Consider the following 16,698-nt stretch of genomic DNA (forward strand, 5'->3'; position numbering starts at 1 on the left):
AACCATTGTACATCTTGCTGGCCCTTACACCTGTGTTGTAGGTGAATGCCTCCATGTGATCTTCCATTTTCACTCTAACTTTATCTTCAGATCTGCATGGTTTCAATAACTAAATCTTCTCTGTGTGGTTTCAAATTAACTCTTTCTTTTATAAGCTCTTATTGTTTGGTGGATGTAATATCCCCCTTTATCCTTCTGGTCATAATAAATATTGTTATTGGGTTTTTTTGTTTGGTATTGGGTTTTTTGTTTTGTTTTTTATTAATTAATTAATTGGCTTCTTTCCAAAAAGGGTCTCACAACTCAGAATCCTTCTGCCTTGGCCTTAAATTACCAGAAAAACAAACAGGACAGTTATGTGCCATTGGATATGGCTTAAGTATGTCATAAGGGTTCTGTTTACATCACTATATTTTTTCTCTGGTTATTTTTCATGATTATTAAATTGGCCCCTCGTCTTCCTGTTGTTGGTTTTCCTGGACGTTGGGTGATTGTAAATATGTACCTTGATTGCCTGTCTTTTCTCTAGATCCTGATTTTGTCGTTTTGTTTTTTAATGTAATTTGCCACCAGTCATTGTGGGGAAGGGATGGAATTTGCTGTAGTAATGTGACCCTGATCTATTAGTTGATCTTCTGAGCCTAGGGTCCCCCTTTCCTCCAGTTGTGTCTTGCCTTTCTGTGCCAGACATCCACTGTTGTAGTTCCTGAACACTGGACAGGTGGAAGGACCCCTTCTTTCTCCACTTCTTGTGAGTTGCCATCCAGTCTCTGACACCAGTTTGGGGCCTCTATCTTCCTGAAGATTGTGCGGCCTCTGGGTTTGGAGCAGTACACGACATCCTCCCCTATGCCCAGCTCCTTCCTAGCTTCTGTCTGCCATCCAGTTCTCAGGATTTCTTAACATTTAGAATCTGCCATTTGGCACCATCTCATTTGCCCAGGCTGTCACGTTTTGGATGGTGTCACTTGTTTGGAGTGGGTAGGAAGAGGCTGCTGTGTAGATAGCTCCTCTGCCCAAGCTGAGCCAACCTGACCAGTTCTCAAGGTGACTTTGTGTGGGATTTCCACCTTCTTGGCCACCTTCCTCTGTCTTGGAAACCATGAAGAAGTCCAGCTGTGGACCATTCAGTGTAGACCGTAGGGACAAAGTGTGTTCTCTAGTGATGACTGGTTTAGATGTTATCTTGTTCCAATCTACTTGGCAAAGTCTTTTTGCTTCTTTATGCCTCAGCTCCTCACCTGTCAAATGAGTGCAAAGATAATATCAGCTACTTCATAAGCTAATGAAAGTATCTATTAAAACAGTGCATGCCAAGTGCACAGAAGGTGCTAAACACCTTCCCTCTCTTGTCCCAAGTAAACATTCCTCCTCTCTTTCCCTTTCTTCTCACTTCCTGTGTTGACAGTGTTTTACCTTGCCTCCCAAGTGCTAGGATTATGGATTACAGGTTTGCACCACCACGCCTAGCTTGGAGACATCATTCCTAGTACACTTATTGCTTGTGTTGTGTCAGTAGTTTTTGGAGCTATAGCATGTGGTTGGCTTTGTGTGCATACATGTGTGTGCAGGTATGTGCAGAGGCACAGGTGTATGCAGAAGCAAGAGGTTAATGGTGAGTATTTTCCTCAATTGCTCACCATCTTATTTTTTGAGACAGGGTCTCTCATTGAACCTGGAGCTCGTCATTAGCTATTTAGCTAATGAGCTCCAAGGATCCATATGTTTTTGCACTCCCTATCTCAGTACTGGGCTTGCAGCCCTGCACAGCCATGCCTGGCTTTTACATTTGTGCTAGGAATCGAAGTTCAGGTCCTTATGCTGTGCAGCAGGTACTTGGTGTCTGGGCCATCCCCCAGCCCCCGTACTGTTGACTTCAAGCCCTGTCTTCTTCCCTGTGTGCTTTTCTTCAGTCCTGCTCCACGCCCCCCAACCCCCAGTGCCTCTCCTTGTCTGGGGTCTTTCCCTTCCCAGTGCAGTCTATCAAACCTTCCTCAGTCCATCTCTAACCTGTCAAAACTGTACTGAACTGAGATTCTGTCACCGATTTTTTTTGTTTGTCTCCCATCTAGATGTCATCCTCAGACTTTATAAACAGCCTCTAACATCCATTGATAAAATTATAGCCTGGGATGGGACCAAGGACAAAGTCCCATGACATGTTACCCTTCCTAGGAAGAGTATTTTAGATGGCTAGATAAGATGATTAATTTGTCTAGTTCCTGTAATAGTATGTCCTTGTGGCTTGGTTATGATAATATTAGCAGCCACATGGTGGATGCTATTTACTATGGCTAGGCACTGAGGTAAGTGTTTTCCATGTAATGCTGTTATTTCTTACAGTACTTCTGCTAAGTACTGTGTTACTCAGGACTTGGATTAAAAAATAATAATAACACTCTCTGGAGGTGCAGAAGGGGACTGTGTACCACTCTGCAAGGCTCTGAAGAGGGGTGGCTCTCAGAAGCCCAGAGCAGGGTGTGTGTGGGGTCATGAGCAGATGGACCGCAGGCTTCCAGGACACCATCTCTCTGCAGCTCTTATTTCGATAGCTCATCCTTACTGCAGCATTCTTCATGTTTGGTGCCAGCCAGCTTTGTGGCTGACTTTCTTATCTCTCATTTTTCCTTTTTCTCTTGAGACCAGGTCTGGCCATCTAGACCTCAGAAGGGCCGTACACTCATCTAATCCTCCTGCCTCATCCTTCCAAGTGCTGGGATTACAGGAAGACACCACTGTGACTAATTTAGCTATCCTGATTTCTTAGTTCATCTGGCAGAAAATTCAATGACTTCTAAATTCGTTTACCCCCTTTCATGAGAGTAGCCAGGCCTCTAATCCCAGCACCCAGGAGGCACAGGCAGGAAGATCAGGGATACATATTGATGGAAGGAGGGAATAAAGCAAAGGGGAAGGGAGGGAAGGAGGGAGGAAAAGGGAGAGAGAGAGGGACACATACACACAGAGAGAAACAGAGAGAATATCGGCTTCTTCCTAGACCATCCAAACTTCCCAGGATTATTGGCCCACTCTGGTGTCTGTTGTTCCTGGGCCACCCACAGCCAGCAACATGGTCACAGGTCCTGACCTGGCTTCCAGGAATCTTAGGCTGTGACCTTGTGACTGACAGAACAGGGTGAGTCCACAGTCCAGCTGTTTTAGTTTGACAAATGAAAGGTCCTCAGGCTAGATGTGGTAGCAGGGAGGGCTGTCCAATGCCTGAGGCCTGTGACATCAGCCCCTGTCATTTGTGCTCAGTGGGAGCCATGGTCATTTCTTTCTGGAGCTTGCTTGGCACCTTGTCTTTGCTGAAGTCTCAGGACTTCCAGTGTCATGGAGGCACTGATGTAGAATTCCCATCCTAGACCATGGAGTCAGTGAGGCTAGGCTCCAGCTCACACTTTGCCTCCCTGCTTCTGCGGCTGGAAAACAGAATAGTAATGGCTGCTTTACAGTTGGGATGACCCAGTGACTAATGCATGCAAAGCCCTTGGCAACTCCTCCACCCTGCACAGAGCAGTGGGCCCTTTTAACCATGCAATGGCGGGGAAGGTCCCAGGTCCAGGGCAGAAAGCTTCAACCTGCAGCATGGGGACTTCAGGAAGAGATGTCTCCGAAGCAGCGTTAGTAGGTGGAAAAGGAGACCAGGAGAACAGATTCAGCCCAGCTGCAAGCAGGAGCTCAGGGGCCACAAGCAGTCCCCTGTTGAAGAGAAGACAGCACACGAGGTTGATGTTTCCTCTCATGTGGCCTGGGCTTCATATTGGAGACTGTATGATCATCCATCCATCCATCCATCCATCCATCCATCCATCCATCCATTCATTCATTCATTTATTCATTCACCAAATGTATTCGCTGAGTGCCTGCTGTGTGCTAGGCACTCGTCTAGGAAACAGATGTACTCTTGGAATATATGCCCTCATGGTTGGAGGCAGACTCTGAGCAATAAATAAAATATGAAGGGCATCAGAAAAAACAAAATGGGGTGGAAGCAACATGGAGTGCGGAAATTGTTAGGTCAGGTCTTGAGGAAGTCCCGGTTGAAGAATGAGCGCAGAGGAAGGAAGTGATAAACCAAAAGGGTCTCTGGGAAACAAGAGATCTGCAGAGGGAACAGAATGGGCTAGAGCAGTGGACCCAGGCGAGCCAATGTGGGGGTCCTAGCCACTGTGGTGGCTGTTTGAGGGCAGCAGTGGAGGGTGCTGGGAAGGGGCTGGTGGCTGTGTTATTGGGTAGGTGTAGGTGTGATGAAATGAGAGGAAATAAAAGGACTGGAAGTTTTGAGCAGTCAGCTAAAGGTGGGAGAGGTTTCGGGGGAATGCCAAGAGGTGGCCCAAAGCAGTTTATGGGCATCTCTATCTTACCATTGCAGAGGACACAGCAATGGTACTCTGAAGGATATCTAGAACAGAAGAGCCACTGATCCTATTTACTTATATTGTGGAGGAGAGAGGGTGACTTGACTTGTTATCCAAATAATGCATGAAACTAGCCTCTTTACAGATAAAAACTCACTGTTCACCAGGCTGAAATGCTGATTGCTTTTCCGATCCTTCCCTAACCCCTCCTGGAGTAACTGTTGCTACTGAAACCTGCCATGTGTTCTTCTAGACCTTTCTCCATGTGTGTGCAGGGCTGAATGGCCCACAAAGTAGGTGTAGCATTTGTGGTGGTTTGGACTTTGTGTTTAGCATAGACAATGTCCCTCTGAAAACACTGTTTTATAGTGTGTGCTGGAAGTTGTGATTTGTCCTCATTGCCTGAATGAACTGCTTCACATCTATCCTAGGTGGCTTTTGGCTCATGTTTTTGAACTGGTTATAAAAAGGTCAAATATTTGCTGAATTTTTAAAAAGATAACTTTCATCTAAAAACATGACATGGTGGCTCATAACTGTAATCCCAGCACTTGAGAAGCTGAAGCAGAAGCTAGCCTGGGCTACATAGTGAGTTCTAGGCCCACTCTGGGCCACAGAGTGAAACCCTGTCTCAAAATTCAAACAAAGAGGACTAACAGGGACAGACATACTGCAGAGAATGTTTAGCTCTCCCCTTGGGGGACATCAGAGTGTTTTCACCTAGCCTTTGGTACTTTTTCCTAGGGTACCTATGAGTCTTTTTTTAGTTGGGTTTTGGGGAATAGAAAGGCCCAGTCCCAGTAGATCAGGCAATATAGGGTTTTGTTTTTCCTATTTCAGTGGATTCTACTCCTTTGTTCCTTGAGTGCCTATGTGTGCTGCCATGGATACAGCAAGGACTCACTCATCTGGTTGAGAGCAGGCTCTTATGAAAGACCCTCTTCCTTCCTGTTAGATGGAGTGGACAGGAGGTCCAAAGGTCATGAAGGTGGTGGGCTGCTCCCACCCTTAAGCTTATGTTCCTTGCAGGATAAACACTACCTTGGAGCCAGACAGACTGAGTCTTTCCTTTCCTTCTGAAGGCAGAGCTGTCTGCAAGCCTGACTTCTTTCCTGCCAGCAACTGCCATCCCTAGACTGCCTCTCGGGCGTGAAGCTGCCCTTTGGTAGCACGTTCTGAAGCACTGTTTTGATTAGAGCAGGCCAACCTCCCTGTCACCGTTCCCTTAGTCCCTGCTGATGCTCCACATCCTGCCTTCTGGTACCAGCCTGATACCATTCTATGCTGCCACTGTGACAACAACACTTCTGATGGTGGTGCACAGCCCAGGCTGTGATTGTCACTCTCCAGACTGCCTGATTTGAAGGTGTGATGGCAGTCCCTCTTTGAGAGGCAGACTCAATCCTACCCCAGCTGCTTTCCATGAGATAGTCTGCCCAGCCACTTCCTGTGTGAAAAGGAAAGTTGGCATCTTAAAAAAAGTATGTCGGCTGAGGAGCTGACTTAGTGGGAAAAGTGCCAATTTGAGGCCCAGAGTTTGAATCTCCACCACACATGTAAAAGTCAGGCATGGTGGTGTGCTTCTGTAACCCCGGTGCCCAAGGGTGCAGAGACAGGAGGATCCCTGGGACATGCTTGCCAGTCAGTCTAGCTGAAAAGGTGAGCTTCATGTTTCAAAAAACGAAGGTAGATGCATACCTTTAACACCACTATTCATGAGGCAAAGGTAGGTGGATCTTTGTGAGTTCAAGTCCAGCCTGATCTATATAGAGAGCTCCAGACTAGCTAAGGTTACACAGTGATACCCTATCTCAAAAGAAAACAAAAACCTATGGTGAAGAATGACTCTTCCACTTTTAAGATTGTACCTCTGGAGAGGACTGTCAATTTTGGAGACTCTCCAGTTCTTTCCTTTCCTCCTGTAACACCAGCTCCAGGGGGTCTCACAGCTCTGACTTCCTCGGCACCTGCCTTCACATGTACATGCCCACCCAGGGACACACACACACACAATTAAAATCAACAGCAGAACCAAAGCTATCCCTCTTCAGTGTGCACAACCAGCTGGTTCCTGTCAGCCTGCTGCCATTTTTAACCAGGCCTCATAGCCCACAGTCCTGACTTCCCATAAGCCTGGCCCCTCAAATATCAAATGTCGATCCAAGAACTGGGGGCTTTGTGATACACACCTTCATGGCAACTATATTTCAGATTAAAAATTGGAGGCCATAGCCTGAGGAGTTAATTGCATTTTAGGGACTTATGAGTAGACATTTGAATCTGGGTCATTGTGGGAAATCCTGGCTAAGTCAGGATTAACCATGAAATGCAATGCACTGGAGCATAGCCCTTGATGTAATAAGTCTCGGGCCTGTCCTAGGAGCCTCCAGGTCAAGGAGGAATCACAAACTATCTTAGGACCCCAAGTTTGATAACATGCCCGCCCACTCCTGTTCCCAGGCCTTGGTCAGAAAAGTTCCTTCCACCTCCTCCAGGCCGCTAACACAATAGCCCAGGGCTTCCTGACACTCTATGCTTCCTGTTAGGTTGATGTTAAGGGCAGTTGTTCTTGCTGTGGTCACATGCTTCTTGTAGTCTGCTACTCTCAGTCCTGTGACATACCTTACAACTTTGTCCTCATGGTGGTAGGCCCTTGGGTATCCCTGCTCCTTCTAAGCGTTCTTGCTCACCTGTGGTCTTGGTCTGGATTGTTAAGACCCTCTTCTCCACACATACCAACTAGCCCGCTCAGACACAGCTATCACCAGCAGGAAGTTCCTTGGACCCCCATGTAGTCACATCTCCTTTCCAAGTCACTGGTAATGTCATCACTGGTGATGCATGCATTGGTGTGTGGATGCGGGAAGTAGACTGTCTGTCTTCCCTGACAGACAACCAGTTCCATAAAAGAAGTTCCTAGTTTGCAGGAAGATCAGCCGGCAAAGAAGGGAAAGACTGACCTGCCACATTTATATTCTCGGGTAGGTATTGCTTCATATGAAAGCTGGTGCTATTTTTTTTTTTTTTTGAGTGTTCTGTGCTTCTAGGGCTCAAACCCCAGATTTCCCACGTGGTAAGGTATTGCTCTACCACTGAATTACTTGTCTAGCCCTTCTTAGTTTATTTTGAGGCAAGGTCTTGTTACATTGCCCAGGCTGAACTCAAACTCATGATATCTCTGCCTCAGCCTCCAGAGTAGCTGGGATTTAGGCGCCAGTGATTGGTTTTGAGCCTAAATCTAGTGTGGGTCCCTAGATCCTGGTGCTTTCCCCTAGATGTGTGTGAGATCTTGGCACCTGCCATTGGTTAATCACAGGCTTCAAGCATGCTTCCATGTCAGAGGGCCAGGGATCTCACTGTCTCTGTGATCAAATAGCTTGTTCTGACCATGTTCCATCCCTGCTCCAAGATGGACCCCAGGGTCTCTTCACATTGTTCTTTCACATGCACTGTTCTTTCCTGTATGCCCTTCCACCCCACTTTCCTTACTTAGTGAGTTCCTTTTGGACTCAGTGCCATGGGCTCCCATCAAACCACCATAGGCAATGCCAGGCTCTGCACTCTGCTTACTGCTGCATGGCACAAGCACCTTGTGTCACCTACCACATTGCATGGGAGCAATTGTTCCTGTTTCTACCTCTCACTTCTCTGAAAACAGGCTTTTATCTTCCTCTCGTTCCTCTTCTTCCTCCTCCTTCCTTCCTTTTCACAAATACTCTGTCAGCTTCTTGTATATGCCAGGAACCAGCAGCCCACACTGAAAGATAGAGCACTGAGCCTGTGAGTACCACCTCTGTCCTTGGAGTTGGGCATCCATAAGGTGAGGCCATAGGAGAATGAACAGATATTTAGAATGAGAATCACCGGGCTGGAAGGATGGGGTGGGTCATAAGACTGGGGTCATAGGAAACAGCCTAGAAGAGCTGCTCACCAAGCAAGCTCACACTTCCTGTGGAGGGCATTCTAGGTAGGAGAGGCAACAAGGACAGCAGTCTGGAGAATAGAGAGCAGACTTCCCTGAAAAATGGCCAGAAGGATATATGGCTCATGGATGTAGTGGGAAGATGGAATGAGGCCCACGGAGAGTGCTGGCAGCACATGACTGGCATTAATCTCTGTCTCCAGCCTGATGCCTGGCTGCAGGAGAAGCACAGGGAATAGTGGTAGGGCTCATAGGAATGCTCTCCCCATTTCTCCCTGCTTTAAGGTCTGGTGGTGGCCCCCAGGGTGGGCTAGGAGTGCTCAAGATTGTCTTCTGATAGAGTCCCTGACTTGGGAAAATATTGGGGTGCTGGCCAGGCAGGTGGAGACTAAGATGGGAGACTAGAGAGGGACATTGCCACCCTGGTCATCTTTTTTCCCCATCAGGCCAAGGGAGCATTCCAGCAGAACTCCAAAGCTCTAGGAAGTGAACTATAAAAGCATCACTCAGTCAGTCTCACTAAAATGCCACTGCAGGGAAGCACTCCTTCCTTGGCAGTCAAAGACGGTGCTCAGTGCAAGCCTGAGTTCCCTCCCTCCAGAGCACTGCTGGGAACTTTGGCCTCAGCTGCAGGTCCTTACCAACTCAGGACTGGGTCCCAGAATGTCAAGTCTGTCAAACCCTCCAACAGCTTTCTGGCCACCTCAGCATAAGGTCCTGGGCTTCCTGGTGAGCTGCATGGAGGCCTGAGTCTGGCTTCCTCTGATCTGGCCACCTGCTGTTACCTACCCCACCTGTCTCACTGGCCCTTGTCATGATCCTGTCTAACAGCATCTGCATCCCGCCACCTGGATGCCTACTTTTTCAGATCCTTCAAGGTCAAGTTCATGGTGTATAGGTCACCAAAGAGGCTTTCTTTCTTAAAAAACATTTAAAATTTTTTATTTTTATTTTATAGTATGTGTGAGGGACTTGTGCACAAAAGTGCAGTGCCCTTTAGGGCCAGTAGAGGACACTGGATTCCCCTGGGACCGGAGTTACAAGTAGTTGTGAACTGCCTGATATGGATGCAAAGAACTGAACTTGGCTGCTCTGGAAGAGGGTATGCCCTCTTAACCAGGGAGCCACCCCTCCAGCCTCCAAAGAGGCCCTCTTGAGCCACTTGCACAAACAACCTCCTGCCTGCCAGCACTCCTGCTCACTGCCTCCTCCCACTGAACTGTGAGCCCCAACTGCTGCTGCTCTACCCTAACACCTTAGATGCACACCAGACGAAAGCAGGTTCTTGTAGAATATTGAAGAATGTGTGGATTTGTGAATGGGAGTTAGCTCCACCCTGCATGGGGGGGGGGGCGTTGGTGTGTGAGTGGGGTGTCTTGCCTAGAGGGTCCAGTTTAAACAGGTCTGTATTTATACTCACGGTTGCCTTCTGTTTATGGGGTGCTTATATTTTCCACTTATAGCTCTGATAGAAGATTCCCTTTAAAATAAACTCACTGAAGGTTTTTAAATCCTCTGCCTTCACCAGACTAGAAGGTAATTTATAATCCATGTGACCATTTTACAAGAGAACTTTTCTGAGACTAAAAAAAAAAAAAAAAAAAAAATGTGATTTTTTTTTTTTTTCTATCAGATGTGGGTTGAAAATGATTCCTCAGATGGCTATGGGGAAGATTTTTTTTCCCATAAAAAAATACAGTATCCTGAGTCCTGGAGGAAACCCCAGATTCCAGATCTGCATGAATGCTGTAACCCCTGACCCAAGTATGAAATCTCCAGGTCTGGTTAACAGGTAGTTGTGATGCATAGCTGGGAGGCAATGGCAGCCTGAGTTAGTCAAACACCTTTGTTTACTTTACTTACCTTGAGGAGTCTGTAGGAGACTGCAGGAGAAACCATGTTTTCTTTTTGTTGTTTTGTTTCATACCACCTTTAGGGGGCAGTCTCAGCTGCTGCTTTAAGTTTCATTGATAGGCTTCTGTTTGTGCTACAGACATAGTGGATATAGAGGATTTTTGAGAATAAGAGCCTGTCCAGTGGGTTAGTAAATGTGGTTGAAACACAGGCTTAGAGTTTTGACATTCAACTAATATGTGTGGAGAACTCAGTCCCCAACATTAGCCCATGACAGAGTCTCCAGGGAAACAGAGGTTGGACTTGGGTGGTTTTGAAGGAAGAATAGGAGTTGTATACTATAAGAGGCATGTAGCCATCTTTATTATGGGCATAGGACATTAAGAACATTATCGTATCTGGGCGGTGGTGGTGCACACCTTTAATAACAACACTTGGGAGGCAGAGGCAGGTAGATCTCCAAGTTCAAGGCCTGCCTGCTCTATAGACAAGTTCCAGGACAGCCAGGGATACACAGAAAAACCATCTTGAGAAACAAAACAGAAGAACATTTATCATAAACCTCAAGGTATGTCTTAGTACTACTGTCCTTGCCTAACATGTAGGAGGCCCTAGGCTTGGCTACTAGCATCACCAAAACCCAAAGCAAAGCAAAGCAAAAAGCATTCACTAAAGTATTGCTTAATCATCTACTGAATGCTTCTCTGAACCCTCCAACATGGCACAGGCTTTGGAAAACCACCAGCTTTTCTGCCATACTGTCTAGAACGCAGATCTAAGTTATATTTACACAGTCCAGACTGGCTCGATGAAAGAGAGGAGTGTGGCTGGGCACGATGGTACACGCCTGGAATGTCAGCCGGTAGAGGCAGAGGTCAAGGCCAGTCTGGGTCACAGAGAAAGTTCTAGGCCATCATGGGTTATAGAGCATGAGCCCATCTCACAAAAAGGAAGGGAGGGAGAGGGGAAAGGGAGGGAAGAGAGAAAAGGAGGGAAGGAAGGAGGAAGAGAGAGAAAGAGAAGGAAGAAGAGGAGGGCGCCATGTTCTGTCTTTTATTAACAAAAATGAAAGCTACCTGAAGTGGTAGAGTGGCAGTTCTGCCAATGAGGCTGGGAGACAGGATGTGAAGAGTTCTGTACATTAGGTCCGGTACCACTCTGGTCTCAGGCATCCACTGGTGTGTGGGAACTTATCCCCATGGGTAGAGGGCACCTACTGTGTGCCGTTGTTTGAGCCTGACAGACTAGAGGTGATGAGAGAGAAGGAGTGGGGCTTGACGAGTCTCTAAGAACTGGGGCCTGGCCTCACCCTCTGAGGCCCTTCTGGTCCCCTTTGCTGTTGCATTTGTACATTTTGTAATGATTATGTGTCTCTCTTTTGGGCTCCGGATGCCTTGAGAGCCAGTGCAGGTTGTGGACTCTTCCCAGAAGGGTCCTTTGTGTGGGTGTTCCCAGAAGCCCCTGCAGGGATCTGACAGCTGTATGGCTGTTGAATGGTTGCAGTGCAATGCCCCTGTGGCACAGTGGCAGGGGGTACCATTCACATGGTTCACATGATACATGCTGTGAATGGAGCCTGTGCAGTGTAGCTCCTGTGTGGCAAGTTATTATCAGTGTATTCACAGGCTGGGCTTCCATTAAACCTTGGTTGTGGGCCGGCAAAATGGCCCAGTGGGTAAAAAGCTCTTGCCTCACAAGCCTGGAGACCTGAGTTCAAACCCTCAAAGCCTGCTTAAAGGTGGATGGAGAGAATCAACGCTATATAGTTGTTTTCTGACCTCAATGCATGTGCTGTGGCATGTGTGCCCTCCACACACACATCATGCACACAGACACACAATAATAAATTTAAACCCCTAAAGTGTATGTAAGGGTGCCAGCCCCTTAGCAAGTGCCCCACAAATGTTGGTTGAAAACAGAGAGGATGAACTTGACCCTTTCTAGTTCCATTCCATTGTTGCTGGCTTACATATTTACCCCTTCACTTTAGAAATAAGTAAATCAAACTACTGCTGTGTGAAGTATGCATCTAAGTTATCTGCCTTCTGTTTCTCTAACAGAGAACCTGAAACTGGGTAACTTAGAAAGAAAAGGAGCTTATGTGGCTCTGGGTTCTGGAGGCTGCAAAGTCCAGGGCACAGCAGCAACTTCAGGCAAGGAACACCATAACATGATGGAAGGCGGAAGGTCGAGCAAGTGAGCATGTGGAAACAGAAACAAATAGACTGGGGCGCCTGCTTCTGTAACAGTCCAGTCTCACAATAGTGATTCAGTCTCACAGGAGCTCATTCACTCCTGCCATCACTAACACATTGCTTGAGTGATACCAATCCCTCCACAAGGTGGAGCTCTTGTGGACTGCACACTTCATAAACCCATCCCCTCACCACCATTGCTGTGGGAAGCAAATGCCAATCAAAGTTCAGAAGGGACAGGCCACATTGGAGCCATAGCAACCTCTGTTCAGGAGGCAGCATTGATTTGGAACCAGGCCTAGACTCCAAGGCCCAGGCTTGGAGACAGACTTTCAGGCCAGGGTCTACTGAGTGGTTTGGCGGAAAGCTGAGGTGGAGGGTCTCGCTTATTCAAGTATGACCCGCAGCCTGGTTAGAGACCCACAGGGCCTCCCAGCCATCCCAAGTCAGTGCCACCCTGTTGCCACAATCTCCAGGTGACCAGCATTTGAGAAGCGGGGGCTGGAAGAAGGGGAGCTGGCTGGATGACCTTGTCTATGCCTCTTAGGTGGTATCTGCCTCGTGCGGGAAGAGAACAGATATATTCTGGAGAGGGTCTGAGGTAAAAGCCCATGCATCCTGGCACACACTTATATCTCTTTGAAGTTTGGACTTCTTCTAAAAATGCCACAGAATGTTTCATTCAATACCATAATGTATCAACGGTCTCTTTAATATTTCAAAATGGTTATGTAAGTTGCTATGGAGTCAGTGGTGTTTTGGAATATGTATGGGATGAATTTCCTTGTCTCTTAAATAGGGTGATAATAACTACCTCAAGAAGGGCTGCAGAGACCAAGAGAGAAGGCTGGCTGTAGTAACTCTTCCCCAGAGTCAGAATGCTACAAGGCTCTCTCAGTGCAGAGGTCTCTCCTGTGCTTTCTTGCATGCAGGGAGGAGCCAGGCTCAGTCCCAGGGACATGAGGAACCTCTTGAGGCAGCTCAGAAAGCCAGAGAGATCTACCAGTTTTTAAATTTTCTTCTAATTTCATAATGTCGCCCTTTGTACTATTGCTCACTGGCTGGGCAGCCAGGTTATCTAGAATGAAGCTCAAGGGAAACTCAGGTTTGAGGGGCTGGAGATGTGGCTTGGGGTTATTGCCTAGTGTAGGGTCTTGCTTGTTTAAATGTAGTCCATGGGCATCAGCTGGGAGCTGGGTAGGGATGCCCACAGGGCCTCCCCTTCCTCCTGAGAGAATCTCAGGGTCCCAGGGTGACGTGTGTTCACATCAGCACTCGAGAGTCAGGAGGTTGAGAGAAATAAGGCTTGTTGGATAAAAGGAAAACTGTGGGTGACAGGGGAAGAGGCAAGAAGATGGCAGCGACCTGGGGTTTGCAGGACATGGCGGCAGAAAGGGGGTTAGGCCATTAGCAGTAGTCTGAGAGTGGCTGCCAATGTTTCCATTCCCAGGGGCCCCAGTGCCTGGTGACGGGAGAGGTGGAGATGGAGAGGGAAATAAACAGTTGTTTAACGTCCGTAGCTGAAGGTGGAGGAGGAAGGTTGGTTAGAGAAGGCCCAGGCAGAGAGCTATACTGGAAGGGGTCCTAGGCCTGTGGATGCCAAGGGAAGATGGAAAGGAAGCAGTGGGTGCCACTAGCTGGGCATCCAGCAAGCGTGGAGATAGGGGCGAGTGCACAGATGCTCCTCTACTCAGTGTTACATCCCAACAAGCATGGTACAAACTAGAAATACCTTAGAGCCAGGTGCATGCCTCTAATCCCAGCACATAGGCTGAGGCAGGAGGATTGCTGCAAGTTCAAAGCCAGACTAGACTACGTCATGAGATCCAGGCTAGCCTGGACTATGAAGTGAGTCTCAAATCCTCCAAATGCACATATGCATGTAAATACATACATGCATGCATGCATACATACATACATACATACATCTGCTTGGGCTTTCTCTAGCCAACCTTCCTCTTTTGCTCTCAGTTATAGATACTAAGCACCTATCTGCCTGCCTCTCTCTCTCTCTCTCTCTCTCTCTCTCTCTCTGTATGTTTAGTATATATTAATAATCCCTCCATAATACTATAATAAATTATCTAAGCCAAGCAAGGTGGCACACACCTGTAACCTCACTACTTAGGAGGCCAAGGCAAGAGGGTAACAAGTGCAGAGTCTGCTGGGGCTGTATTTTGAGGTGTCATCTCAAAAACAAAAAAACAACTATACGATCGTTGTAGGCTGAGTTCTGATAGTGTATCAGATTATATGGCACAGTGCTTAACAGCCATTTGGACACAGAGGACAGAATGTTGTGTGAAGCTTCAAGGCAACACACGAACTGACAAATGAATTGTCAGATACTCCTTTGGGTATGGGTGGGTCTGGGGACTCAGAGTGAGTGTTAGGAATCTGTTTCTCCCCATCACTTGACTCTACTGTTTTTGTACTGTTATTCTCAGGCTTTCCCAGACAGACCTGGACCCCCAGAGGAAGGAACAGCTCCTTCCTGGGAATATCAGCAAAGTCCCAAGCTTGACTTGTCTTGTTCCCCCCAAACTGTGACCCCCTGTGGCTGAGCAAAGCAGGTGGTGATTGTGCTTCCAAGCCAAGGCAATGTGACCCAGGGGCCAGAACTGCCACAAGCACCTAAGGGAGCTGCTGAATTGAAAGACATAGCTGAGAGGCTACCAGAAGGCAACACAGGGCTTTGTTGCCAGAAAAAGAGCTACAGAACCCGTTCTGTAATGACCAGGTTCTTTCTGATCATCTGGGATTCCTCTTGCAGTGAGAGGAAAACCTGAGGTCCCTTTTCAGCAGTTTGGGGTGATCTGGTAATGATGGACTGAAATGGCTGAGTAGTGTGCATTGAGAAAACATCTTAGATGCCAAGTTTGATTTTTGTCTTTGTTTTATTTTTGCGACAGCATCTCATTATGTAGCTCTGGCTGTTCTGGAAGATGCCAAGTCTTGTCAGAGTCCTGGACTTCATGGGGGCGGGGGGCAGTAAGGAGCCTGGAGAACCAGCCTTCTTTCACAGATTGGTAAAGCTGTGTGTACTTGGGGCCCATTGGGCTACCATACAATCCCTGGAGCTCTGGGTCGCCAGAGTGATGCACCAAGGGGAGCTGGGCCCTCGTCAAGGTCAGCCTCCCAGCTCAGCCAGCCTCCTGCAGGATATGTGCAGCGCCCAGCTTCAATAAAAGCGTCCCTGCATTTCCCTCTCACACTGCTCTGTTTCTTCCTTTCAGGGTTATACTAAGGACATGGTGACAGACTTTGATGAGAAACATGATGAGTATTTAATATTGCTTCAGCAGAGAAACCGGTAAGAGCAAGCCACCTGACGGCAATCCTTGTTATTAACCAAATAAAAATTGATTTCAACTTATTAATAGCACAGGACACAGGAACGGGCAGAGTCCCCCTCCATGCAGAGGCTGAGGTTATCACCTGCACTTGCGGCTTTATCCCTCCCCCCAAGCCCCCACCCCATCCATTGCAACCCTAGTTGCATCTTTGATTGACCCATAGCAAACTGTGGGCTGTACAGGTACCACTTCTTGTATCATGATGGAGAGGTGGGGGCAGAGGTGTAACAGACCTTGCAAGTCACCTGGAAATGGTAGGCTGCACCTCTTGGGCATCAACTTGCCCTGGAAAGCTGAGTTTGTGGAAAGGTAAAAGTCAATTTACTTTGTGTCTGAAGTTGTTCAGGGTGTCATTTAAAGTTGGGGTTGGGGGACGGCTATTGGGTTCTTGTGCTGGTTCTTGCAGAAGCTCACACTACAACAGTGTGTAGTGGTTAAGGTCATAGCAACCTGGTGTGATCTGAAGGCCTCTCTGTTCCTTTGCAAGATCAAGCAAGTTTATTTTTAGTTCTTTGTGGTTTGCCTCCAGACAACCTTCATATGAGCTATATATCTCTGCTTATAGCTTAGGAGTTGCCCAGTGTTAAGGAGCTGGAACAGGTGGACACCTGTAACTTTCCTGTCCACACTGTGCATGCAGCATTGCCATGGGTATTTGTAGAAGCACAAGTGGAGGGTATGGGGGCAGAGAGCCTCCATGCTGGCAGAGAAATGAGGATCTAGATTTGTGTTTTATAGTATTGGTAATGAATTCAAGTCAAACCATAAGCCAAATAAAATTCTGCTTAACCACTAACCAGATCTGCCTGGGATGGAAAGACCCAGAAAAGGCAGGAATTTGTGTTATTGGAGGGTCTGTGTTATGGGAGTAGACTTGTATTGCAGGAGAGTGGTCTGAAAGGTATCAGCTCAAATCCTGTTCAACCCTTGTCTGGCTGTCTGGATACCTGTTGGTTTGGGGGTGCCCTGGTGATGGTGTTGGGGTGTATGGGATAACCTCAAGCATTATC

At 47.4% G+C, this 16,698-nt stretch overlaps 1 protein-coding gene across 6 annotated transcripts in view; it reads left to right on the top strand.

Annotated features, from left to right (window-relative positions):
- LOC118589073 (katanin interacting protein) overlaps nt 1–16,698 on the top strand; it is a 175,413-nt gene that overhangs the window by 37,192 nt on the left and 121,523 nt on the right. For all 6 annotated transcript variants that reach the window (XM_036195976.1, XM_036195961.1, XM_036195968.1 and 3 more), the window contains one exon: nt 15,569–15,645. In XM_036195976.1, the coding sequence (XP_036051869.1) occupies nt 15,584–15,645 (62 nt within the window). In that variant the 5' untranslated portion in view covers nt 15,569–15,583. The remainder of the gene's footprint in view (nt 1–15,568; nt 15,646–16,698) is intronic.

The sequence above is a fragment of the Onychomys torridus genome, chromosome 1 (assembly GCF_903995425.1).
Source record: "Onychomys torridus chromosome 1, mOncTor1.1, whole genome shotgun sequence".
Taxonomy (NCBI): Eukaryota; Metazoa; Chordata; class Mammalia; order Rodentia; family Cricetidae; genus Onychomys; species Onychomys torridus.